Source organism: Pezoporus flaviventris, unplaced genomic scaffold (genome assembly GCF_033815535.1).
Source record: "Pezoporus flaviventris isolate CSIRO_AGI_PZ_B2104156 unplaced genomic scaffold, CSIRO_AGI_Pfla_v1 ptg000078l, whole genome shotgun sequence".
Classification (NCBI taxonomy): Eukaryota; Metazoa; Chordata; class Aves; order Psittaciformes; family Psittacidae; genus Pezoporus; species Pezoporus flaviventris.
This window is the reverse complement of record NW_026892626.1, coordinates 1,976,865-2,001,421: the sequence shown is the minus strand read 5'-3', so window position 1 is coordinate 2,001,421 and position 24,557 is coordinate 1,976,865. Positions and strand designations below refer to the sequence as shown.

The 24,557-nt window shown below is 49.1% G+C and overlaps 1 protein-coding gene and 1 long non-coding RNA gene across 10 annotated transcripts in view; both read left to right on the top strand.

Annotated features, from left to right (window-relative positions):
- Nucleotides 1-24,557, top strand: part of UBN1 (ubinuclein 1) — a 36,231-nt gene continuing 11,674 nt past the window's right edge. For 4 of the 9 annotated variants that reach the window (XM_061473676.1, XM_061473677.1, XM_061473671.1 and 1 more), the window contains exons 1-12: nt 9,315-9,421; nt 9,802-10,214; nt 12,102-12,188; nt 13,143-13,238; nt 13,532-13,666; nt 14,179-14,282; nt 16,680-17,118; nt 19,884-19,954; nt 21,277-21,406; nt 21,758-21,876; nt 22,360-22,488; nt 23,388-23,531. In XM_061473676.1, the coding sequence (XP_061329660.1) occupies nt 9,975-10,214; nt 12,102-12,188; nt 13,143-13,238; nt 13,532-13,666; nt 14,179-14,282; nt 16,680-17,118; nt 19,884-19,954; nt 21,277-21,406; nt 21,758-21,876; nt 22,360-22,488; nt 23,388-23,531 (1,694 nt within the window). In that variant the 5' untranslated portion in view covers nt 9,315-9,421; nt 9,802-9,974. Of the gene's footprint in view, nt 523-1,217; nt 1,394-9,314; nt 9,422-9,649; nt 10,215-12,101; nt 12,189-13,142; nt 13,239-13,531; nt 13,667-14,178; nt 14,283-16,679; nt 17,119-19,883; nt 19,955-21,276; nt 21,407-21,757; nt 21,877-22,359; nt 22,489-23,387; nt 23,532-24,557 lie in introns of those variants that run through there. The other 5 variants (XM_061473679.1, XM_061473678.1, XM_061473675.1 and 2 more) reach the window with 4 other exon arrangements.
- Nucleotides 2,467-5,018, top strand: LOC133279718 (uncharacterized). Its single transcript, XR_009746958.1, has 2 exons — nt 2,467-2,953; nt 4,520-5,018. It is a non-coding gene; the product is annotated as an uncharacterized LOC133279718 (long non-coding RNA).

Below are 24,557 nucleotides of genomic sequence, written 5' to 3'. Positions count from 1 at the left end.
GTGTCCGGGAGAGTTGCGGCCAGAGCGGGGCCCGGGGCCGTGTCGCCGGCAGGGTCCGGCGGTTCCTCCCGCAGCCGTTGGTAACGGAGCAGCGCGAGGCGTAGCCGGAGCCCCGGAGCGGGCAGCACGGCGGGAGCGCCAGGGCCAGCGCTGACTCTGTCTTTACCACTTGCAGCGAGCGTAGCGCCCGGCACTTCTCGAGAGAACTTCAGCTTTACCAGACTTTTCCCACTCCGACGTGCTCCGTTATCCACAGCCGGCCGTTGACACTGTCCCGCTGCGGCCATGCCCAAGCGCCGCAGGATCGCGTTCACCACCCTGCCCACCGCACAGAGTAGCAGCTTCAGGCCTAGCGGGACCGAGGGCGGGGACCAGCCGCAGAGCTCCCGCCCCGCCGAGGCAACCGTGCGCATCAGTGTGCCGCTCTTCCAGTCCGATGACCAGAGGTATCCCGAGTTCTACTACCCGGATCTGGTGGAGAGCTGTCAACAGGGAAGAGAAGTCGATCCTTCGGGAGACAAGGTGAGTGGGCTCTTTGCTGCTGGAGTGCATTTGGAAGCCAGGAGATGCATCACTGAGGTTTTCTTGGATTTTCTTCCACTCTTTTTGTTGTGTCCCTTTCCATTACAAATATTTAAACGTTACTATCATATTTTATATCAATTATTAGTTGTTCTTATCTCAACCGATAGGTTTTCCTTATTTTCCCCAATTCTCCTCCCCATCCCATCAGGAGAGGCAGGCAGGGACCAAGTGGCTGCCTGGTACTTAGCTGCCAACTGGGCTTAAACCACGACAGCATCCACAGGAGGGATGCTTCCCCAGGACGTGGCTCTGTCTTTTTGGGGACCCTGGTCTGCTGCATGTGGATATTTCCACCTTAGTGCTTGGCATCTCCTTCCAGCTGGCCAACGTGGTGCTGTGACAAGCCGCCTGACAAGGCTGTTTGCCTGTTGAAAGGCATTTCTCAGGATAAGACAACATGCAAACATCTGTAGCCACCTTAACTGTACTATGGATGTTCTTCTCTGGAAGGAAAAGTTGACTACTCTGCTCATTTCTGCTGTTACTCTTAAGAACTGTTTAGCAGTCGATTGATGGTTCTTGCTGCTTGCTTTTGTATTATCTGTTGAGAGTCAGGAGAAGGAGAGACAAGTATAGAATAGTCTGAGAGAGCACCCATAACCTAGAGACTCTCAGAACACTGTACTGAAGGTTGATGTGTCGGAGGTTCCACCTGGATGCTCTGGTTGTGATGGGTTTAATGCATAGGGTTGTGGTGGCAGCATGACGGGATTGATTCTCATGCTTTTGTCTCTCATTTCTACAAAAGAAAGACCTGCCTGATCCCTTTAATATCAAAGAAAAGGAAAGACAAGAAGTGGAGGATCTGGTGAGGAAGTTTGTGGAAAAATACATATGTTTTTGTTCTTTACCTTATGTTACTCCTGAGAATGGGCAGTGCTGTTCAGACCTCAGCCAGTTAATGCTGATCTAGTTCTGCTATTTATGAGAGCACAAAAGATAACGTTCCTTTTCCTGTGCTGGAGCCAGTGTCAGTGTCCTGTGCCGGGGCTCTCCCATGGGAACTGGAAAACGGGCTGAACACTGTCAATCTGTTCTTGTTTAGGGTGGCAAGAGATGCAGGAAGGACTGGTTTCAGAACTTGATTGACATGGGGTACAGATATGATGAATCTGACTCCTTCATTAATAACTCTGAAGCAGTGAGGCTGGGAGCATTGGGAGAGTGGTTAAAGGTGCTGCTGGGTCTGAACTGGCACCTGGGGGGAACCTGTGTGGGGTGTGAGCCAGGAGTGTGCCAGGGCTGGGAACAGGATATCCCAGGGGAACAGGAGCTGCTGGGGGAAGCTCCCAGGAAGCGAACGCTGGTTACAAGGTGTGTGCACAGCCTGTCTGTTCTTGGGGAGCACAAATCCCACTCTGTTCTCCAAGCAGCTCAGCCTCAGAATGAAATAACAAAGCTCAACAGCACCAACAGAGTGCTCTCTCTCATTTCCAGTACAATGAGTTTCTTCCAGCTTCTCTTGATACAAAGTATGGGAGGTTTTACATCAACATGGGAATACTGGAATTTCAGCAAGTGTCTGAATCTGAAGATGACTATGTTAAAGAGAAGTGTCCCCAGGTCAGCAAAGCAGCTTTCTCAGTTCTCTGTTAGAGGTCGCAGGGTTTGCTGCACAAACGGCATGTTGACATTCAAGTAGGGAGACTTGGACTGGTGTGGACATCATCCCTATTGGGATGATGAACACTTGAGATCCTGTTCTGTTCTCCTATTGGATAGTAAAAGGACGGATATCTAGTGTGGATGGGACTTGGTTCCCAGAGTAGAGGTGACAGCAGCCCCCATCACCCTGAAAGTCACTTGGCATTATCACAGAACCATTAGGATTGGAAGGGACCTCTGGAGATCATCCAGTCCAACGCCCTGCCAAGGCAGGCCCAGCTCCCGCAATCTCTCCTCATAAGAGAGATGCTCCAGACTCCTGATCATCCTTGTGGCCCTGATGATACAGATGCCAAAATATCTTGGGAGGGTTCTTCTCTTGCATCTGCTGGAGAGAGCACTGATTGCGTGATGCTGAAGCAGGGTGGCTAAAAGGGAAAACAGCATGAGCCTTTGGCATCCCTTCCCTTTTCCCAATGTGATTATCACTTGTGGAAAAGGTAGGTGTGCTGAGCAGTGTTGAAGACCATAGTGCTGGCACACATAGTGACCGTGTGGGGTTTGGGTTCATGTATCCAGTGGGGAAGGAGCTGGTCTCCTGTTCCTGGGCTCTGGGGGTGCAGGGAGCATTGTAGGAGACACTTCAGTCATGACTTGGTTTTAATCCTCTCTAGAAGTGGATGTGGGAAGATGGAGGGGAACAAATGAAAAAGAAAGGTGAATCTTGCAACAAGGTAAAGAAATGCAAGTTTCCCAAAGCTGGGTAAGGAGGGAGGGAGTGCTCACTGCTGGACAGCCTGCTTCAGGGTCACAGTGCCATTTGTCACACTGCAGTGGTATCTGTTGCAGTGCAGGTGGCCTGAGTGTGAGCAGTGGAACCACCAGCCCCTAGCGCCCCATTGTTCCACAGTGGGTGACAAGAGGCAGCTGGATCAGGGAGGGAGCAGAGCTCCACAGCAATGGTGTGTGAGCACAAGCGCCACCACTGGAGCAGTATTGGTGTGTTCTGGAGCTCTGCAAGGCGTTGATGGTTGGCACAGGGATTGGAGAGCCTGAGGAGCAGGAGATGGAATTTGCTCTCCTGGTTTCAGTCAGCAGAAAGCTTCCAGTTGCTGTCTTGCCCACTCTTTTGCCTCAGTTCTTCTGCATTACTTGCATTTCCCAACCTTTCTTGCTGGAATAATGCACATAGCTAAATAAGAATATGGGTTGGTGGTGATGGTCCAAGCTCCATCACCTGTCTTGCAGTGAGAAGGTACCTGTACATCAAGGTGGGTCTTGTGCTGCGGGAGCCCTGTCCCTGCTGTGAATGATTGCGCTGGTAATGAACCTGTGGCATCACCAGTGCATGAGTCTTTCTGCTTCCCCTCACTTTCAGATTGCACAGCTGAGAAGGGCTTTCCATTTGGATCCTCAGGGTAGGGGCCATGGATAGAGAGACAATTGCTCTGTGGAGGGCAGCTACACTCTAGACCTTAAAAAGAAAGCCATGGCTCAAATCAGTCATGAAGTCGAGTTGGAAGTCAGAGAAGTGTGTGACCAGCAAGGTTGTGTGTCCTCAAGGCACAGTTTCCAGTACATGAGAACAGTTTTCTCTGCTCCAACAGAATCTGCTTTAGTGCAATTCCATTTAACATCCCCTAACTTGTTACTGTTCCATGGGCAATGGATATGAAGTCTGAGAGGAGTGTGCATTCAGACAAATGCATCCAGAGAGCAGAGAGGATTCCAGAAAAAGAACCGAAACCTTAACTTTGAAGTTGGGAAATGAAGATCTGATGCTACTAAAGAGGGACCTAACTGAATGAAGATGCTTTGTGTCATTTAGGACATCTGGTACCAGGTGAAGTGTTGGGAATTCAGTCTGATCTTTAGCTCTCAGTATGACCTTAGAATCATAGGACAATAGAATATCTGGAGTTGGAAGGGCCTTGTAAGGAGCATTGAGTCCAACTCCCTGCTCCTTGAAAGACAACCGACAAGTAAACCCTGTGTCTAAGAGCATCATGCAGATGCTGCTTGACCTCTGCCAGGCCTGGTGCCATAAGAACTTTTCTGGGTAGCCTGTTCCAGTGAGCAACCACCCCTGGGTGAAGAACCTTTTCCTAATGCCCAGTCTGCACCCTTGGCCTCCTCAGAGGGCAACAAGCAGAGGGACCTTAAGAGCATCTTAAGAAGCAGTAGAATGTTCTTCTTGGTGTAACTGGTCAAGGGACTGAGCCTTCCCAGGAGGTTGGTGACCATGGCTGAAGTGAGCTGGGATGAAGGTCTGCTCCTCTCTGCCCCTTCACCTTGTATTCAGTTCCCTTTCCTCCTCCCTACTTTATAGTTTTATGGCATTAAATGCCAGGAAGGAGAAGAAACAGCACACTGAAGCTCCTGATGAACAGGGAGATGTTTGAGAAGTTTTAGAAGAAGAATGTTTGGAAGAAAAAAGATGAAGAGCAGGAAGTGGCAATTTTATTGTACATCACTTGGGTTTATTGATGCTTTCCCCCTTTTGGCTTTATATTCTCTCCCCTTGTTATTTCCCTTATCATTATTATTTATATATCATCATTATATCATTAGTAGTAGTATTCTATTGTACTTTGGTTACTAAACTTTTTTTATCGTAACCCATGGGGTTTATACTCTTCCATTCTCCTCCCCATCCCACCAGGGGTGAGTGAGCAGCTGCTGGTGCTGAGGCTGGGTTAATTGCCTGGGTTAAACCACCACAGACCCCTTTTTGGCATCATGGTGGGGCCAAAGGATTGAGCTAATGGCAGGTCTGACCAGATGTGTCCAATCAAATCCATTACAACAGCCATTGCAGTGGGTTCACAGTCTCTGCTCAGTGCCAGTTGATTTGCTCTTGGAGTTGTTGCTCTGAGTCCCAGAGTTGTGTTAGGTCCCACCTTACTCACAGTGTATGTTCCTGCAGTGACATTTCTCCTTCAAGGGGCCTGGGCTGAGGTGGTTCTTCTACTGTTTAGTAATGGCTTGTAATGTGATAGAATTGCTGGTGTGACACTACTCTGGGCTACGTATTCAGCATTGCGTCACCCCTGTGCTTTGGGCTCAGAGGACCAACTTCTGGAGAGGATATTCCACCCCTTCCTCTCCCCACCAGGCTATTTACAGCAGCATGCGAGAATTGTAGACTGAGTATCTTTTGAGTACCTTTGAAACAACCTACTCCTTTTGATGGGAACCAGCACATTGCTGCACATGGCTCAGGTCTTGAGGTTAAACATCTCTGAGAACAGCACCGGGAGATGTTCCCAAGCTGGACAGTTGTGAGTGCAGGTGTGTGGAGAGTGTGAGCAAGGACCTGGCCAGAGGCACCTCCAGAGCTTTGGAACTTCACCCCTGGACAAGTGCAGAATCCAGAATAACCAGTAAAACACTGGGAAAAGTCTGCTGGGAATTTCAGAGAGGCCAAACCACAGCAACAAGCTGGGCTAGGCCCTGCCACCGACCTGTTCAGCACCAGTCAGTGCCCTCGAGGGGGAGAGAAGGTCTGGATGTGATGGCAAAGCACAGGCACTGCAGCTACTCCAAACACAGCTACATGCAATACAGCTACTCCAACCCCAGCTACAAGCATTGCAGCTACTCCAACCAGTGTGCACCTCAATGGGATTTGATTTGGGGTGAGAGTAGGCAGTAAGTTGAGCTGTGTAATGCTGTAGAACATTGGATATTGTTGCTTTACAACGGCTACGCAACCCCTCACTGCACTGGATACCTCGTGGTACCATCTGCACTGCTCCAGATTTGGGGATCTGAACTTGACTCCCTTTGGATCCCCACATTCAGGAAAAATGGACTTTGATAGAACTGGACAAGCACAGGAGGGATAGGATCAGGATGAGCTTCAGCATCCAACAACTCAACACCACATACCATCATCCTCCCTGCCTGAGACTGGTGTGACAGATGGAGCCCCAGGGGACAGAGATCTCTCTGTGTATGTATCTGTACCTCTGTCAAAAGACAGGAAAGGTGCTGGTGACAAGTGTGAGGCCTGGCATGATGCGACTGGGATGGAATAAGGGGTGGATGCTCTCCTAGTTGGGCTGGGATAGTTGATTTTCTTCCTGGCCGCTGGCCCACTGCTATGCTTTGCTTTAGGCTGACACTAAAGCTGACCCAGCTCCTTATCAGCTGCTGCAGCAGCACTGCAGCATTAGCTGTAGCTGATTAGCTGATATATGACATGAACGGGAAAGAATTAATGGAAAACACTACCAGGTAACTGTGGATGCATTTGGAATTTTCCAATATAACATTGCTCTGGCTTTAGCTGCATCCAAACTCAACTGTGGCTACCATCATAAGAGAGGGTTATGAAGGCACCTCAGCCACTGAAGTTCCAAAGTGATCTGGGACAATGCAGTTGAAGTGGAAAGAGAATTCCAATGCTGGTAACACCAAGTGAATTTGACTTATAAAACAGGGACAGGAAAATCACAGCCTGTGTCCTGACAATCCTGACAACCTGTGATGCTTCAGTATATACCACAGACCCAACTGTTCCCCTAGGATTAAACCAAACTCTATTCATGACAGCAGAAAGTATGAGCCAAACAACGTGGAGATAAAAGGCAAACTGTTGATGTTGGTGTGTTCTCAGCATTAGTCTCAGACTAAAACCAAAGCACTGCACCAGCAACTAGGGAGAGAATTAACTGTCCTAGCTGAAACCAGGCTAGGAAACACCAGGGGTTTAGTTGTAACAGTAACATCATTAAGGCCCAAGACGTTTGTCTTGACACTGACCAAAATGGTCATCATTTTGAAATGATGAGATACCTGGCACTGAACTTTTACATACTGGAACTGGGATTCCATGTTTCTGGATGGCACTGATGTAGAAATACCCAAGCACTCACACACCCACCTGGAGGTGGGACTTTACTGAAATCACAGGATGAGACTTTAATTTTCCAAGTCCTGTTCCATCTTTCCAGCTGCTTCAATCTCATGCTACACCCCATCAGGATTCTGGTAACCCATTGGAATGAATCTCACGTTGGCGAAGAACCTGTTGCAATGTAATGACCTGAATCAGCTGCTGAAGCAAGTTCAAACTAAGGGACACAAGACTGGTTACAGTGTATCACGATGCAGAAAGGGCACACCATGTCCTAGAAAGAGTGAAGAAGGACAGAGAACATCAGTGGTGGGAGACCCCTGTTCAGATGAACAGCATGGCCAGGTTTATCTTCAGGTGGTCATGTTCATGTTCAGGTCATGAACAGCAACTGGGACTTTAAACCCAATGTTACATCTTACCTTAATTTTACTACTTTCTGCTACAGTGGGGTTGTTGCTAAAGGTTTTGCTGTACATTAGAACATGGAGATGAGCTGGACAAGTGACATTACTGCAAAATCCTCCTCACGTGTTTAATGTTGCTTAATCTCCTCTAACAAAATCTTAACAATTGAATAAACCCACCAAAAACGTCCCTCAATTTGTAACTGGAATCCAGCACTGCTCTGTTCATAGCACAGAGGCAAGAGGCCACCACACCACCATGCTGTGAGAAAGATGGAGTGAGTTTAGTCATGAGGCAGGCTGTGGTGGTGCATACCTCCCTCCCCTCTCCTGGATGCCTCTGCTTCCCCAGGGATTCCTGCTTGGGCCCCAGCCTTTGCACAGTGCAAGGAGTTGGGTGCTGGGTGCTCCCTGGCCCTGTCAGGAACTTTAATTGCCTAACACAGGCAGGAAGCACCACACAGCTATCAGGAAGGTCAGATACTCCGTTAACTATCAGGAGTTCTTTTAGGATGGTCAGTCATTCCCTGACAAAGAACGGAGGCCAGGAGGAAAATTTACTGACTAAAGCCAACTCTTAAAGCATGTCAACAGTGGTGCCAAGAGACACCCTTTGAGCTCTCCTGGACCCAGTGATCTCTCTCGGAGTGGGATACCTCTAAGATCCCCCAAGCTTTCCAAGTTCAGGAAATAGGGGGATCATTTGCTTGGGGTGTTCCTGCTGCTGACACTCAACCTTTGCCTGTGAGGAGTGCTGAAAGGGCTGATGTGAGTGTATTATCAGTACTGCACTGTATACTGCATCCAAGAGAAATACATGTATATAATCTAGTATAGCTATGTAAATATATGTCTACACATCTCTATATCCATCTGTCTCCATCTGAGTGTGTTGTGTTAGGTCAGATACTCCATTGTAAGTGCACGTACATGAGCTTCAACAGCAAACTGTTGTTAGAAACCGTGTGTTCATTTGAACAATCCAAACTGCTGCTCAAAGACATTTGTAATCCCTGTTCTCCACACCTGAGACCAGGACTAGATCTGGCCACACTGAGGCTGGGTCAGGATAGAAGTGGGTCTAGTCTGAACCTCGTCACTTCATGGGAGGTCTCCCTCAGTCCTTTGTATTTTCAGCTTCTATACACATTATTTTAATTCATTTCTGTATAAATCACTGCCAATTCTGACATAATCTCTTTTGTGTGCAAGAGTGGGCCATGCCATTGAGTTCTGCTGAATCCCACATTTACAGATTTCTATCAGAATTACTTTTGTTACTATCTCTGATGGTGATTCTTCTGGCGATCCTGAGCGCTCAGTTTTGTGACAGCGCTCCAGCCCTCACAGCATCTCCGTGGCTTCCTCTGGACTCGGTCCAACAGCTCCACGTTCCTCTTGTGTTGTCGCCCGAACATCACTAGCAGTATTCTATTGCGCTTTAGTTACTAACTGTTCGTATCTCCACCCTCGGGGTTCAAGCTCTTCCATTCTCCTCCCACCTCGCCGGCGGTGAGCGAGCGGCTGCAGGTGCTGAGCTACCGCCTAGGTTAAATCACAGCAGGTGGCCGCAGCTTCCCGGCGGCTGGAGCGCTCGTGTCAACGATTTCTACCGGACTCCCCTGAGCGCCGTTCTCAGACCGCCGGAGCAGCCCCCGGTGCCGGCCCGCGACCCCGCATCCCCCCCGATGCGCCTCCACGGACGGTCCCAACCCCGGCAGCGCCACAAGCCCCGCCGCCGCCTCGCGAGGGCTGCCGGGACGGAGCGGCACCGGCGGCGCGGATTGGCCCGCTCTCCTCACGTGGCCCGGGCCGGCCGTCAGGACGCCGTTCTTCCGAGGCGTGACTTCGGCCCCGGCCGCGATTGGGTGCGCGCTTTAGCGCGACGGCGGCGTCCCCCGCACGTGACGTGGGAGCGGGGTCGGAGTCGGCCCCGGGAGCCCGGCGGCGGTGGTAGTGGTGAGTGGGGCCTGGCCCGCCCCGGCCCTTGCCCCGCCCGGCCAGCGCCTTCCCTCAACGGCGGGCCCCGCAGCCCTGCGGCGCGCTCCCCCTTAGAACGCCGGCTTCTGTCTCCCCTCAGCACCAGGGCCCGGGTGCCTCTGCAGCTCCGCGGCCCGCTCCCCCTCGGCTCCGGCTCCGCGGCGCAGCCGGTGCCCGGGCTCCGCGCAACGCCCCGCGGTGCGGGGCCGGGGTCGTGCTCACGGGGCTGGGGATTATCCCCGTCTGGGCCAGTCGATTCCTCCCGCAGCCGTTCGGAACGGAGCGCTGGGGCGGGCAGGAACAGCCCCGCGGGGGCTACCCCGGGGCCAGCGCTGACTCTTTCTCTCTACCGGTTGCGGCAAGCGGGGCCTCTGTTGTTTCCCAAGAAAACTTGAGAATTAAATGGCTCGTTCCACTTCTGATGTCCTCCGTTACCTGTAACCAGCCGGTGACATCTGTACTTGTGCGGCTGGGGCAGAGCTCCTCTGGTGCAATGGGAACTATGCCCTGAGGAGTGGTAAGAGTTGGCCATAGCCATGACAGAGCCCCACAGGGTTTCGTTCACCACTCTCCATGGTCCACTGAGCAGCACCTTCCTGAAGAGGTCTCGGAAGGATGATGCGGAGCAGCCCCAGGACGTGGAGCCGGCTGCCACTGCCGTTCGGATCACACTCACCCTCTTTGAGCCAGACCACAAACGTTGTCCTGAATTTTTCTACCCGGATCTTCTGAAGAGCTGTCGAGGGAAAATAAAAGGTGGTTCTTCGGGAGACAAGGTGAGCGTCCTTGTGGCCTGTGGGGACCTGTCTTGTAACTGAAGATCATAGAATCATGGAATGGTTTGGGTTGGAAAAGACCTTACAATCATCCAGTTCCAAACCCCTGTCATGGGCAGGGACACCTTCCACTAGACTAGGTTACTCCAAGCCCCGTCCAACCTGCCCTTGAACATTGCCAGGGATGGGGCAGCCACAGCTTCTCTGGGCAACCTGTGCCAGCGCATCACCATCGTCACATGGAAGAATATTTTCCTTATACCTAATCTGAACTTCCCCTGTTTCAGTTTCAGCGCCTCGTCCTATCACTATAAGATTTGAAAGGCTTGTTCAGCATTGTTGTTGGAGTGTGTGTTGAAGCTGGGAGATGCCTGAGGTGGAAGGTGGAGAGTCAGGCATCCTGCAGGCAGAACTGGCATGCAGGCAGGGGCTCTGTTGTCCGGCCCCACTATCTCACTCCTTTGCCTTGGCTGGAATTTCATGTTCCAAAAGGGGATGTTTTGTTGGCGGAGCATGGGACATAATGCTCCTTTTGTTTGAAATAACAGTGATTTTTGGTACCTGGCTTGCTGGCAGCCATGAGGAGAGATGCTTCCACAGTATTTGGTTGTGCCTTTTGGGGACCCTGCTATACTGCATGTGTGGGTGTTTTCTGTGAAGTGAAAGTTGTTTGGGCTATACTTGGGATTGCAAGTTCTCTTCTGAACTGTTTAGCAGTAAATTCATGGTTCATGCTGCTTAGTTTTGTGTTTTCTTTTGAGAGTTGGGAAGAGCAGAGGTGGGCGCAGAATAGTCTGAGAGAGCACCCACAGCCTTGAGACACTCCCAGAGTCACAGATGGGTCTGAACTGGAAGGGACCTTAAGATCATCCAGTTCCAACCCCCTGCCACGGGCAGGGACACCTTCCACCAGACCAGGTTTCTCCAAGCCCTGTCCAACCTGGACTTGAGCACTGACAGGGATGGGGCAGCCACAGCTTCTCTGGGCACCCTGTGCCAGCGCCTCAGCACCCTCACAGGGAAGAACTTCTGCCTAAGAGCTCATCTCAGTCTCCCCTCTCTCAGGTTAAAGCCATTCCCCCTTGTCCTGTCCCTACAGGCCCTTGTCCAAAGCCCCTCTCCAGGTTTCTTGTAGCCCCTATAGGAACTGGGAGCTGCTCTAAGGTCTCCCTGGAGCCTTCTCCAGGCTGAACCAGCCCAGCTCTCTCAGCCTGGCTCCAGAGCAGAGCTGCTCCAGCCCTCACAGCATCCCCCTGGCCTCCTCTGGACTCTCCCCAACAGCTCCACGTCCCTCTTGTGCTGTTTCCCCAGAGCTGGATCAGGACTGCAGGGGGGTTCTCCCCAGAGCACAGCAGAGGGGGAAAATCCCCTCCCTCTCATACTGCTCACGCTCTGGGAGTGCAGCCCAGCACACGGGGGGGTTCTGGGCTCAAGCACTCACTGAAGCCGGGTCATGGGGAGCTGCTCATTGACCAACACCCCCAAGTCCTTCTCCTCAAAGGAGAAGGACTCCTCCATTCAGTGTCTGCCAGCCTGGGGAGTCTTGTTTGCGCTGGGGATTGCCTCAATCCAAACGCAGGACCTTGCACTTGGCCTTTTGATCTCCATGAGGTTTGCACGATATCACCCCTCCAGCCTGTCCAGGTTTCTCTGGATCCCTTCCTTTTCCTCCAGTGTGTCAGCTGCACCACACAGCTCTCGCTGATGGTGCATGCTCTTGATTCCACTCTGTAAGTGGTTAGTGAAATACTAAAAACTATGCTGTACTGAAGGTTGATGTGTCTGGACTTCACCTGGTTGCTCTGGTTGTGATGGATTTACTGCATGGGGTTTTGGTGGCAGCATGATGGGTTGATTCTGATGCTTTTGTCTCTTTTCTTTCTCTAGAAGAAAGACCTGGCTGATCCCTTTAATGATGACGAAAAGGAAAGGCATAAAGTAGAGGCTCTGGCAAGGAAGTTTGAAGAAAAATATGTATGTTTTTGTTACCTTCTGTTATCCCTTAGAATGGCCACTGCTGTTCACCTTTCAGCCTGTAGTATTCATTCCGTGGCCACTGGCTCTCACCTTCTTGTTCTCTGGCAGTCCTGTTCTCACCTGGAAGCTGCTTTTTTCTTGTTCTTTTTCTGTCTCAGGCCCGTGATCCCCAAAAATAGTTCTGCTGCGTTCTTCAATCAGATGAGTCTGAAATTGAACAACCTTCTTGCTTGTAGTGGCAAATAACTTACTGTAATTTATAAAATTTAATCTTCTTGGGCAAAAAACAATTTCTAGGCCTGGTGGCTGTGGCATGGTGCAGTCTGTCAAGTCTCTAAGTTCATTGTGTGGTGGGTCTTCTGCTGTCAGGACAGCACTGGCTGCATAGCTTGAGAGAAGCAGATCTGTCTTGCCTGTTTCCTCTCTGTTCTTCCCCTCCCTTTACTTCTGTAGGTGGCAATAAAACTATGTTCTGCTTTATAAATGGCACTTTGGATAGTGAGTTGTATTGTCTTGTGATACAAATCAGACCTGTGGGTCACTCTCATGTGCTTGATGTATATAGTTTGATGTGTCTAGTACCATGTTTGTATGTACTATGTAGCAGTTCTGGAAGAACACTCCATCCCTGCACTGGCAGAAGTGTGGAAGGGGTACAGACCCAGTTCAACCTAAACTCTGTTGGCACAGCATCAATCTGTTGGGCAGCCCACTGTTTTGTTTCATTTGGCTGCACTGGTTTTATTCTGTATGACAAGGCCTAAACCTGGATTTACCATATCTTGAGGTTACAGCATGATGGGAGTTACTGCTGGTCTCATTCTCCTGCTGCTTGGAGCACAAAAGATTGTGTTCCCTTTCCTGTGCTGGAGCTGTGTCAGTGTCCTGTGCTGGGGCTCTCCCATGGGAATTGGGAAACGGGCTGAACACTGTCAATCTGTTCTTGTTTAGGGTGGCAAGAGACGCAGGAAGGACCGGATTCAGGACTTGATTGACATGGGGTACGGATATGATGAATCCGACTCCTTCATCGATAACTCTGAAGCGGTGAGGCTGGGAGCGTTGGGAGGGTGGTTAAAGGTGCTGCTGGGTCTGAGCTCGCACCTGGGGGGAGCCTTTGTGGGGTGTGAGCCAGGAGTGTGCCAGGGCTGGGAACAGGATATCCCATGGGAACAGGAGATCCCAAGGGAAGGGGAGATGCTGGGGGAGGCTCCCAGCAGCAGAATGCCAGTTACGAGGTGTGTGCACGGCCTGTCTGTTCTTGGGGAACACAAATCCTGCAGTTCATTCTGTAGCTCAGCTGCTTACAGTGCTAATGGATTGTTCTGGTTTATCTCCAGTACGATGAGCTTGTTCCAGCTTCGCTTACTACAAAGTATGGAGGGTTTTACATCAACTCAGGAACGCTGCAGTTTCGCCAAGCATCTGAATCTGAAGATGACTATGTTAAAGAGAAGAAGAAGAAGTGTCCCAAGGTCAGCAAGGCACCTTTCTCAGTTGTTTCTTCTGTTAATGCTCAGAGGGTTTCATAGAATCCCAGACTGGTTTGGGGGTTGATGGAACCATAAAGCTCATCCAGTTCCAACCCCCTGACATGGGCAGGGCCATCTTTCACTAGACCAGGTTGCTCTAAGCCCTGTCCAGCCTGGCCTTGAATTTTTGCTGTATTTCCTGTGTGAATGGCGTGTGGACTTTCAGAGTAGGGCAAGGTTTGTGAATTGGTGTGGACAAAATAGGGATGAGCCCTTGAAATCTTTTTCTGTCCCTGTATTTGACAGTAAAATGGGGGGTGTCTGGTATGGATGAGACTCTGGAGGTGCTGCCTGATTCTGAGAGTAGAGGTGACAGCAGCCCCCTCTCATACTAACCATGTGTGGGGTTTGGGTTCCAGTGTGGGAGGAGCTGGTCTCCTGTTCTTGGGCTCTGGGGGGTGCAGGGAGCATTGTAGGAGACACTTTAGTCATGACTTGGTTTTAATCCTCTCTAGAAGCGGAAGTTGAAAGACGGAGGTGAAAAAATGAAGAAGAAAAAGAAAGATGATTCTTACGACAAGGAAAAGAAATCCAAGAAATCCAAGTTTCCCAAAGCTGGGTAAGGAGGGGAGGGAGTGCTCACTGCTGGACAGTCTGCTTCAGGGTCACAGTGCCATTTGTCACACTGTAGTGGTATCTGTTGCAGTGCAGGTGGCCTGAGTGTGAGCAGTGGAACCACCAGCCCCTAGCGCCCCATTGTTCCACAGTGGGTGACAAGAGGCAGCTGGATCAGGGAGGGAGCAGAGCTCCACAGCAGTGGTGTGTGAGCACAGGCGCCACCACTGGAGCAGTATTGGTGTGTTCTGGAGCTCTGTTGAGATGGTGGTGGTTGGCACAGGGATTGGAGAGCCTGAGGAGCAGGATAATAACTACAGGGACAAAGCTGGGGGAGGAAAGGCAGGCAGGAAGGGCAAGAACTCAGAGCTGTGCGCGGGTCAGGCTAGTGGGGAGGAATTGGTTAGAAGGCTTTGAGTGACCATAGCAGAAAGGCAAGTTGTGTATTGCTGCTCTCGCTGGCAGTTGTTTGTACTCCTGCCTGAAGTATTTCTTGGGTGAGTGACCACCCTTCTGTATTGCTTCTCTCCTTCTGGCTATAAACCTGAGTGGCTATTTGTCTTGCTGAGTTCTTTGGTTCTGTTGCTTTGCTCTGCATGGCCTCTCTCTTTCAATGTCTGTATCTGTTTTTTTGTCTATTTTCCTACATTTTCCTCCTATCTTTTTCCTTCTTTCTTAATTATTCTTTGGGATTTCCTTTTTTCTGCATGGATATTCTTTCTAGCAGCACCAAACCACACATCTGACATGGTACTGTCAGTGCATGGTTCCTTCATAGTGAGCTGGGAAAAGTAATTTGCTTTCCTGGTTTTAACAGGCAAAATGTATCAAGCTGTTGTCATACTAACTCACTCCTGCCTCAGTTCCTCTCCACTAGTGTGTTTCCCAATATTGCATGCTGGAGTAATGCACGTAGGTAGTAAGAACATTGCTTGGTTGTGATGGTTCTAGCTCCATCACCTCTCTGCAGTGAGGAAGAGAACAGCCTTCTCAGAGCTTAACAAGCAGAGGGACCTTAAGAGGCAGTAGAATGCTCTTCCTGGTGTAACTGGTTGTTGCATTAAGAGAATAACAACTGGTTGTTGAGAATAGATAATTCTTTTGGCAGAAAATAAACCCCCCTTGCCTTCCAGCTAGTCCTCAGATATTGGAGCGGCTAGGTGCGGTGAGGCTTAGATTCTGGGTGATGCCCAGTTTACCACTTTCAGTCCAGTTGTGTTGGCTATATTGAACTGTCACGATTCTGGATGCACTAATAGCGCACTGCACCTTCAGCCTCATTGTGCTCAGGAACTAGCATGGCCACACTTAAAAGCATTTGGTCCTGTTCAGTGAGAAAACTATTACGATTAGCTACTTCAACAGTGCAGTTTGTTGAAGCAACAGATACAGGTTCTTATGGATTGCCAGTGATAAATACACCGTCTGCAGAAAGCACGTGCAAATGCTAGGATTGTGAATTGTACAAACGCGCGACAAAGTTATGAATAACACAGCCTGGCTTCAAAATGTAGAAGTAGAAAGTGACTCTGTATAGAGATTCCTAATTTTCCTGGGAATCACTTGGTACAGTGCAAGTCTTACCCAAAGGCATCCCTGTGTGGGGGGAGAGGAAGGTCCAGCCTGTCGACCAGTCCCAGGAGTCAAGGGTAATCTGCTGATGGAATCTTCCTCGACTTGTCCACAAGGATGTCTTCCCTGATATTCCCCCTTCCTTGGGCCATTTTTATACTGTTTTTCCCCTTCAAGGTGGAGCATGAGCAACTCTAGTCATACATACCTTTATTGGTGTAAAATTCTCTCGCTTCACTGATAAAGGTATATACCAAAAAGAATTCAAAGGGCATGCTTGAGGAGGGGTGATCTCACCTTGGAGGCGGGTAGCTTTGGAGATGGAGATGTGTTTTTGTATTAAAATGTATTAAAATTAAGCAAAGTTCATACAAAGGACAACATTTTGTCAAAAGATGACAGACTGCTGGCTCAGGGTAGCACGTGTGCATCTCACCCATCCTTATCAGTTTTTTGTAGCACCTAGTTCCCATCTCTGCTTGTGTTATGACAGAGCTTGGCCGCAGAATCTCCACTCGGCCCCATCCTAGTGCGATGTTGCCACAGGAACCGCTGTGGAGCGAGTTCCTTGCATACCAGGTGCAGACGCACCTTACCCTGAAGGTGCACTTAAATTTATACCTTTCCGTTATGTGTGAACAATGCTACATTTTCAAATATAAGTTTAATTTCTAAATCATGCTCAGTAATTATTTCACACTGGTCAAGGGGCTGAGCCTTCCCGGGGGATTGGTGCCTATGGCTGAAGTGAGCTGGGATGAAGGTTTCTTCCTCTCTGCTCCTTCATCTTGTATTCAGTTCCCTTTCCTCCTCCCTACTCTGTTTACAGCTTTACGGCATTAAATGCTAGTAAGGAGAAGAAGAAAAAGAAATACTCTGGAGCTCTTAGTGTCAAGGAGATGCTGAAGAGGTTTCAGAAGGAGAAGGATGCTCAGAAGAAAAAAGATGAAGAGCAGAAAGTGGTGACTCCTTTACCAGCAGAACCCCCAGCCCCAAGGGAGGCAGAGGCGATGGCCGACCCTTTGCTCTCACTCTTTGGCCATGCCAGTGACAATGACCTGCTTCAGGCAGCGACTGCTATGGACTCCTTAACTGACCTCGACCTGGAGCGGCTCCTCAGTGAGTCCCCAGAAGGGAGCCCCTGTCCTGACGTGGAGGATGGGAGCAATCCTGCAGGGATGGGTTTGGAGCAGGATTTCAAGCAGCCACCCTCTCTCCCAGATGGCCTCCCAGCCCCTTTGGAGAAACGCATCAAAGAACTGGCTCAGGTAAGGCAGGTCGCTGCAGGGTACTGGGATTGTGGGGTTACCAGAGAGGGGACAGTCCTGCTGGGTTTGGGTAGCTGCTCCCATAGTGGAATGGGGAAGCATTCTCCAGTGGGATTGTTCTGCAGTGCTGTGTGGGATCACACCTTTGTGTCACCCGGGTTTCTCTTATGGCCAAGTTGCTTCTTGAACACCAGTGTCAGGGAGTGACAGATTCCTTGACATTGTTACCTACTGCATGTAACACTTAATATCCCACCTGGCAGCAAGGCTTCTTTACCTCTCCTGTCGAAGTATGGACCTGATGCCACAGGTAATTTCCAAAGTAAATTGAAAATAAATCAACTTAAAATGCAAACTGAGGCTGAAGGACTAATTCCAGTGTAATGGTTTTAACGTGCTGTTGACAGTCAGGATGTAGTGTATGAAGTGGTGTGGGGTGTTCTGTGTGTGAAATGAGTGGGTGCAGCTGGAAAGCATTACCTGTTCTGCAGTGTGAGAAGGCACGAGAAGCCCTGTAGATGGGGCTTGAGGGTTTGTTAGAAGCATTTCCCGTGTCATATGCAGGCAGATGCCTTCCTGAAACACAAGTTCCAGAGCTGTGTCACTGGCAGTTTGGGTTCTTTACCCATCTTTAACATCTCAGTGTTGGGGTATTGTTTAGGGAGTGGAATATATTCATTTCTAGAAGGGTGCCATGTAGCTTCTCCTGCAGCTGAACTCCTGTGGACTCTCCTATCTTCTCCATAATGTTGTGATGTTTTGGGAAGTGCAGTTCTGGAGGAGCTGGGAAGTACCTGGTACTGGTCAGGGATCCTTCTCCTGGCCCGTCAAAGAAGTGTGTTTTCAGGGCTGCTGTGGGGCTTCTCTGCTATGAGGGCTGTCCCCATCAGCCTGACAAATGCTGAGATGTTTTGTTCCTGCTACTAGTGATGTTTTGGAACATTGGTTTGCATTGATTTGTAAGTTGTAAACGGTGCTCTCAGGCCTGTGCAGTGGTTTGTGTTCTGCCTCCCAAGGCACATGGATTTAGAACACCTGCTAGCTGAGCAGCTCCTAGTAACTTCTGTTACTAAAGACCAGCTTCTGTTAGAGATCTGTGTTCTGCTGAGAAATGTGAAGTGTATATAGTGGTGAGCTATGGAAGAGAAGGAGGAATTGAAGTAAGTATTGCCACAGCTGATAAAAGTAATGGTCTGTTCATGGGTTTCTGTTTGCTGTTCAGGCTGTTAACAGAAACCCCTGAAACAGCTGTTCCTGAGCTATAGCTGAGTTAAATGAGAATGTTATGGAGGCTCTCATGATATCAAATTGATTGTTATGTTGCTGCAAGATAGGCACACTACCCACAGATTTTCCTGCTCTGTGCCTGTTGGTGAACTGTGTATGTTAAGGAAAGAAACTATGGTGGAGAAATAAAGATTTAACAAACTGAAGCCTCTGGGGCAGTTGCGAATCTGGGACATAAGATCTGTTGCATGTGGGAAAGAAGAGGTACCAGTCCTCTGTCTGAGGAAAAGGTCCCTTCATCCCAGCAGGTGGGAGCATCTCCTGAGTTGAATGGAGCCTCCAGGCGTTCCCTCTTCTCCTTGAATTGGTTTGACTTTAACCCTCTCCTTGTTTGAGGATTCTCTTTAGCATTGAGCCTTCTCCTTTGATATAGGTGTGTGTGACTGGCTGCTGACGGAGATGAATGTGCCCCTTCTGGGCATAAATCAGTTACTTCCTAGCCAAACCTTGGAGTCTTAAATAGGGGATTTCAGAATCAGGCCCTGTCCTTCTCTCCTGGTCTCCTTTCCTATGCAAGGAATCACTAACTTGATGTGGTGCCTTGTGGTCAATCCCAGTTTTGTTTACAGCCCCACTCAGAAGAGTCTGAAAACTCTTGGCAGTTTTCTACTATCTTGTTCAGCTCTTGGAATTATTCCCCCCTGGACATGTTTTCCATGGGTGTGATGTTTGGGCAGCACTGTGTGTGCTGCAGTCATAGCTCAGGAAGCTTCCTGAACAGGATTTATTCATTATTTTCTTTTTAGTTTCCATGGTATTGATTGGGAATAACACATCCCCTAGGGCTGCTATTCTTTCTGTTGGTTTCTTGGCTTAGTGTCCAGATTGAGCTAGAAAGCCTGGGGATAACTATCCCTGACCCTCATTCAACATGACTAAGATGATCTTTCCTGTTCAGGGAGAAGCTCTATGCTCACATTAATCAATCTAACAGCTCTAATGTGGAGTTATAACCATGCCCTCAAACTGCCCCTTCTCCCTGTGGGAAGCATGCCAAAAAAGCTAGTTGCGCCCAAGCCATCTCCTTTGCCCCATTCAATGGAGAAATCTTTACTCCAGTGTAGTAACTTGAGTGCATCTGGACAGCAGAATCCAAAGTGCAAGGGTCTTTGGACAGGATGTGGTTTTACCAGTTCAGATGGCAGGGTTGGACTTAAATACTGGCACATGGTGATAAGGTCTCCCCTGAGCTTTCTTGACTCAGTGGTGAACAAGTCCAGCACTCTCAGCCTTTCCACACATGCTTCCCAGACCTTGGATCATCTTTGTGACCCTTCTCTGGATCCTCTCCAGCCTGTCCACATCTTTTTTGTATATAGTGGGGGCCAAGGCTGAGCACAGTATTCCAGGTGTGGCCAGACAAGCACTGAGCAGAGTGGGATATTATTTTTATCTCTGCGGGTGATGCCCTTGCTGCTTGCTTGTGTGGGTCTGTATATGGGAACTGATGGTGTCTTGTGTTATATCCTAATGTCCAGGCTGCCAGAGCTGCTGAGGGAGAAGGCAGACAGAGATTCTTCACTCAGGACATCAACAACATCATATTGGAGTAAGTGCTGCTGGGGGAGAAGAATAGAAAAGGAGGATATTGGGCAGAGCATTTTTGGGAAATTCAGGAGCAGGTTCAGCAGGAGTTGTGGGGTTCCTCGACACAGAACATGCCTAGAGTAACCTAAAAGTCTCCTGGAAGTGACTTTCAGATGAAGCATGATGTATGTCTGAGGTAGGAGAATGTTGGAGGGGCTATATCCAGGCCTCCTGGTCTCAAGATGATGCTTGATATCCATGTACTTAAATTTGGTCATTTGACCTGTGATTATAGCTTGATAGAAAAACAGTAAATCTCTCCCTGTCAGAAATACCAGGCATGTTGTTTGCTGTTGAAAATATATGGAATATATTTACATATAAGCTAATATATATACATATATAATATATGTTCTTATAACTAGGCTACAGCTGCTCTGTTCAACTCACTTTCTGTGCAGATTGGAGGAGCTCCATCACTGCTCTGTGTTATCGAGTCCCCCAGTTACAGAATGTCATTGTTGCTTCATGCAGTGGTTGAAAATGGTTTCATTCTTCTTCAGGTGCCCAATGAAAGCTGCTGAATGAACACAGCTTTGTGATCATCACAGAGTAATAACACTTACACAGAGGCTTTAATTTCATTAAGGTTTATCAAGCACTTGAAGGGAATTGACGAAGGGAAGTTCGGGAGTCTGTTTCCCTCATGTTTCAAGTGGTGGTTGCTAACCTTTCAGCATTCCAGTGCTGACTGCACAAATAGTCATCAGTTGTCAAACTGAAAACTTTATGCACATTCAGAAGAGATTTATATTTGTATGACCTTGCTGTAGAATCAGTTCCAGATTTTTACACTTAGTGACACTGAGAGGTGGCTTAAAGGGCTGCTCTCTAAGACATATAACCGTGTAGATCGATTTAGTGCGCACTGGCACCTCTGCCCTTCTCACTGGGAAGTAAGTTCAAGCCCAAGAGATAAAGTTTGAATCTGTATTCTCCTGAGTTAGACTGCTGTAGATTCTGACATCAGCAGTGTGTACTCTCATTTCTCATTGCCTGTTGCTCCTGCACTTGAGTTGCCAGGAAGAGCTGCAGAATAAATGAGGGTGTTGACATCTTTTTTGTTCCTTTTCAAGATCTTCTGAAACCAGATTAAAAGCCACAGCGTGGGACAAGGCTTTACGTCTGTTGTTTGAAACCCTGCAGAGCCATCGTGCATGCTGCTTGTACTTTATTCCTCTCTCCCTGCCTCCAGCCCTTTAGGTTGCATTGGGGCTGCATTTATGTTGTGCAGAGAACCGCTGCCAGATCTCCGTTCAACGTTGTTTTTGTCTTGTTCCTCAGCATCGAGCTGCAGACCCGGGAGCTGAACAGCCAGATCCGGTCAGGGGTTTATGCCCACCTGGCTGCTTTCTTCCCCTGCAGCAAGGACACTCTGGTCAAGCGCGCCCGTAAGCTTTACCTCTATGAGCAGGTGAGTGGCTTTGGCAGCACAGCCCCATCTGGTGTGCAGGTTACTCCTGATCTCTGGAGCACAGGTGTTGTCTATCTTCTGTGGTGGGGTGGTGCCCTCCAGCCTGCACAGTTCAGGCCATGCATGTGGTGATGTGGATCTGGGACTGGGCAGGTCTTGACCTGCCATGTTTGGCTGTCCTGGCTGGAAGATGTCATGTGATCCAGGTTGGACAGAGCCTTGGGTGACATGGTTTAGTGGGCAGTGTCTCTGCCCATGGCAGGGGGGTTGGAGCTAGATGATCTTAAGGTGCTTTCCAACTGTAACTATTCTATGATTCTATGTGGAACATCAGTCTGGTGATTGTTCTAGGGTGGTCGGTTGAAGGAACCTCTGCAGAAGCTAAAGGAAGCCATTGGAAGGGCCATGCCAGAGCAGATGGCAAAGTACCAGGAGGAATGCCAAGCCCATACTCAGGCCAAGTTTGCCAAGTAAGCCCCTTGTTTGCATGTTGTACATCTGCAGCTCTGCTCAGCAGGCTCCCTGTCACCAGGAGGCTGCTCTCATGAAGTTTGAAACCTGTTTTTAGTCTGTAGTCAAAAATTGCTGATGGGCATTAGCTGGCCTCATCAAGCCATGTGTGGTCTTTGTGCTACCCATGGCAATGCCAACTGCAGCAGCACTGATGGGACCAGGATCTGGCTGGTGTTTCACTTCTGGAGGGTGTGCCTTTAGGATCACAGCGGTCTGAGAACAGGAAGGCTGGGCTAGTCCCATGGTCTCTATTTCACAATATTGGGAGATTTCTTAACCGTGAGCACTTGGCTCAGCTTGCAACCAAAGCAAGACATTTGAGCCCTCTTTCCATGTGTGTGTTACCATTGACTACTGAGACCTGAACAGTGTCGTTCAGAGATACTTAACCCTCTCCTTGAGCCTCCAGGACAATGACTTCCACATTGTCTCCATTTTAGAATGCTGGAAGAAGAAAAGGACAAAGAGCAGCGAGACCGAGTTTGTTCTGATGATGAAGAGGATGAAGAAAAGGGAGGAAAGCGTGCTGCAGGACCACGAAAGAGGTTTCAATGGAATGATGAAATCAGGTTTGCATAATTTAGATACTAAGTGAACCTGTGACATGTCTTACTCTGTGCAGTTGGAAGTGGAGTATTTTGGTACTTGTGTCTTGTTTTCAGAGCAGTGCCGATCATCTGTAGTAAGTCAGCTTGGAGATTTGTGGCAGACTGTGCTCTTTATGGAAGCCACTGATTAACTCTCACCCTTATATAAATTGCTGATTTTAGGCACAAGCCAACTCTGAGAGAAGTGCAAAGAACCCTCTGTGCAGAGGCCAAAAGAGAGAGTGACAGATCTTTGGGAAAAGAAGGAACTCAGCTGAATTGCTGAAATCCTAGAGACTGGACTCTCACCAAGAGCAGATTCCGGTTCTGAAAGCAGTTACAGCTCCTGGGGATTGCTGCCACTGGAGCCCAAGACTCTGAAAAGAGGGTGCTGGAAGAAGGGAAGAGTGACAAAAGATAATGAGACTCAATCTCACTGTCCTTTTTGTCTGCTTCTGTAACAAGTTGGGGTGCTGGTCTGTAGATGGCTGATTCACTTAGAACAAAGCAAGCTTTGCTTCCTGCCTTCTGACTGCTTCTCAGTACGGAGGTCAGCAGAGAGGTTCAGTTCTGTGGTTGTTAGTGCCACAATTACAGGTGTCACTGGTTTAGTACCTCTGCTGTTTCAGGAGATTAAAGTGAGAAAGGGTAACATGTCTTTTCTGCCCTGGCACATGGATGTGTGGACACATGAAGCAGGGAATGTGCTTTTCCCTTCCTCTTTCTTGTGGAGGCAGCATAGGGTCTGTTTTACTGAAGCAGGGTGTCGTGCAGAGCCAGGTGTACCTAGGTGTGGTTATCCAGCCCTGGATAAGCAGAGTGACCTCCAACACAGGGCACTTAATCCACATAACTGTATTTGAAATCTTCCTGTTCTTCAGGGAGCTGCTTTGCCACTTGGTGAAGATTAAGTTGGATGGTTATGACCTTGACAAGAATAAGGCTCAGTCTCTAGAGGATTATGTGAAGACCTTCCTAGATGGAGAGGTGAAGCCCCTTTGGCCAAAAGGCTGGATGCAGGCCAGGTGAGCAAGAATCAAGTTGTACCCTAGGGATTCCTTGTCCTGAGGGACCTTAGAAGGTCCTACCCCTGCTCAGAGAATGGCTAGCTTCAAAGTTAGATCAGAGTGCTCAGGGCCTTGTCCTGTGGAGTTCTGGAGATCTCCAGGAGTGGCCCCTGTTCCAGTACTAAATCACTCTTCATGAAATCTTTTCTTGCTTACACTCAGAATTCCCCTTGCCACACTGAACTGAATATTCCTTCTTTTTGCTTTTGACACTCTTGAGAAAGGTCTGGCTCCATCTTCTTCATGGCTCCCTGTGCTCCACACTCTTTAGGTAGTGGAAGACTGCCTTTAGATCCCTCCTTGGTCTTCATATTTTCCAGGCTAAGCAAACCAGTTCCCTCAGCCTCTCCTTGTCTGTCATGTGTCCCTGTTCCTCAGCCACCACAGTGGCAGTTCCCAGTTTGTCAGTGTGTCTCTTGTATTGTGGGGACCCTGAAACTGGATGTTGCATCCAGATGTGATCTCACAAGTGCTAAGCAGAGGGGAATAAGTGTTTGAACTGCGAGCCGTGCTCTTGTCTAATACCTGCAAGTATACAGTTTGCTTGCAGCAGTGGTTCATGTTCAACTTGTCCACCAGGACCCTTGGGTCCTTCTCTGCACCCCTAGGTCCTTTTGTGCAGGGCTGTTACAGAGCCAGTTGGTCTCCAGCTCATGTTGCTGTGTGGGGTTATTTCCATCCCACCTACAGGACTTTGCCTTTGTTGAACTTCACAAGGTCTGTGTTGCCCCTTTCTCCAGCCTGTCAGTGTCCCTGTGAACAGCAACCCAGCCCTGCAACATATTCTTCTCTCTCTCTGTTTTCACATCACCCCCAAACTTACTGAGAGTGCAGCCATGTTGTAGTCCAGGTTGTAAATGACTGTGTTGAGTTATCTTGGCCCCTGTATTGACCTCCGATGGATGCCACTGGTGGTGACAAGTTACAAGGCAGGACTGGCGCTGAGATGAGGCTGACTGGCCTCTGGTTTCTTGACCCTGTATT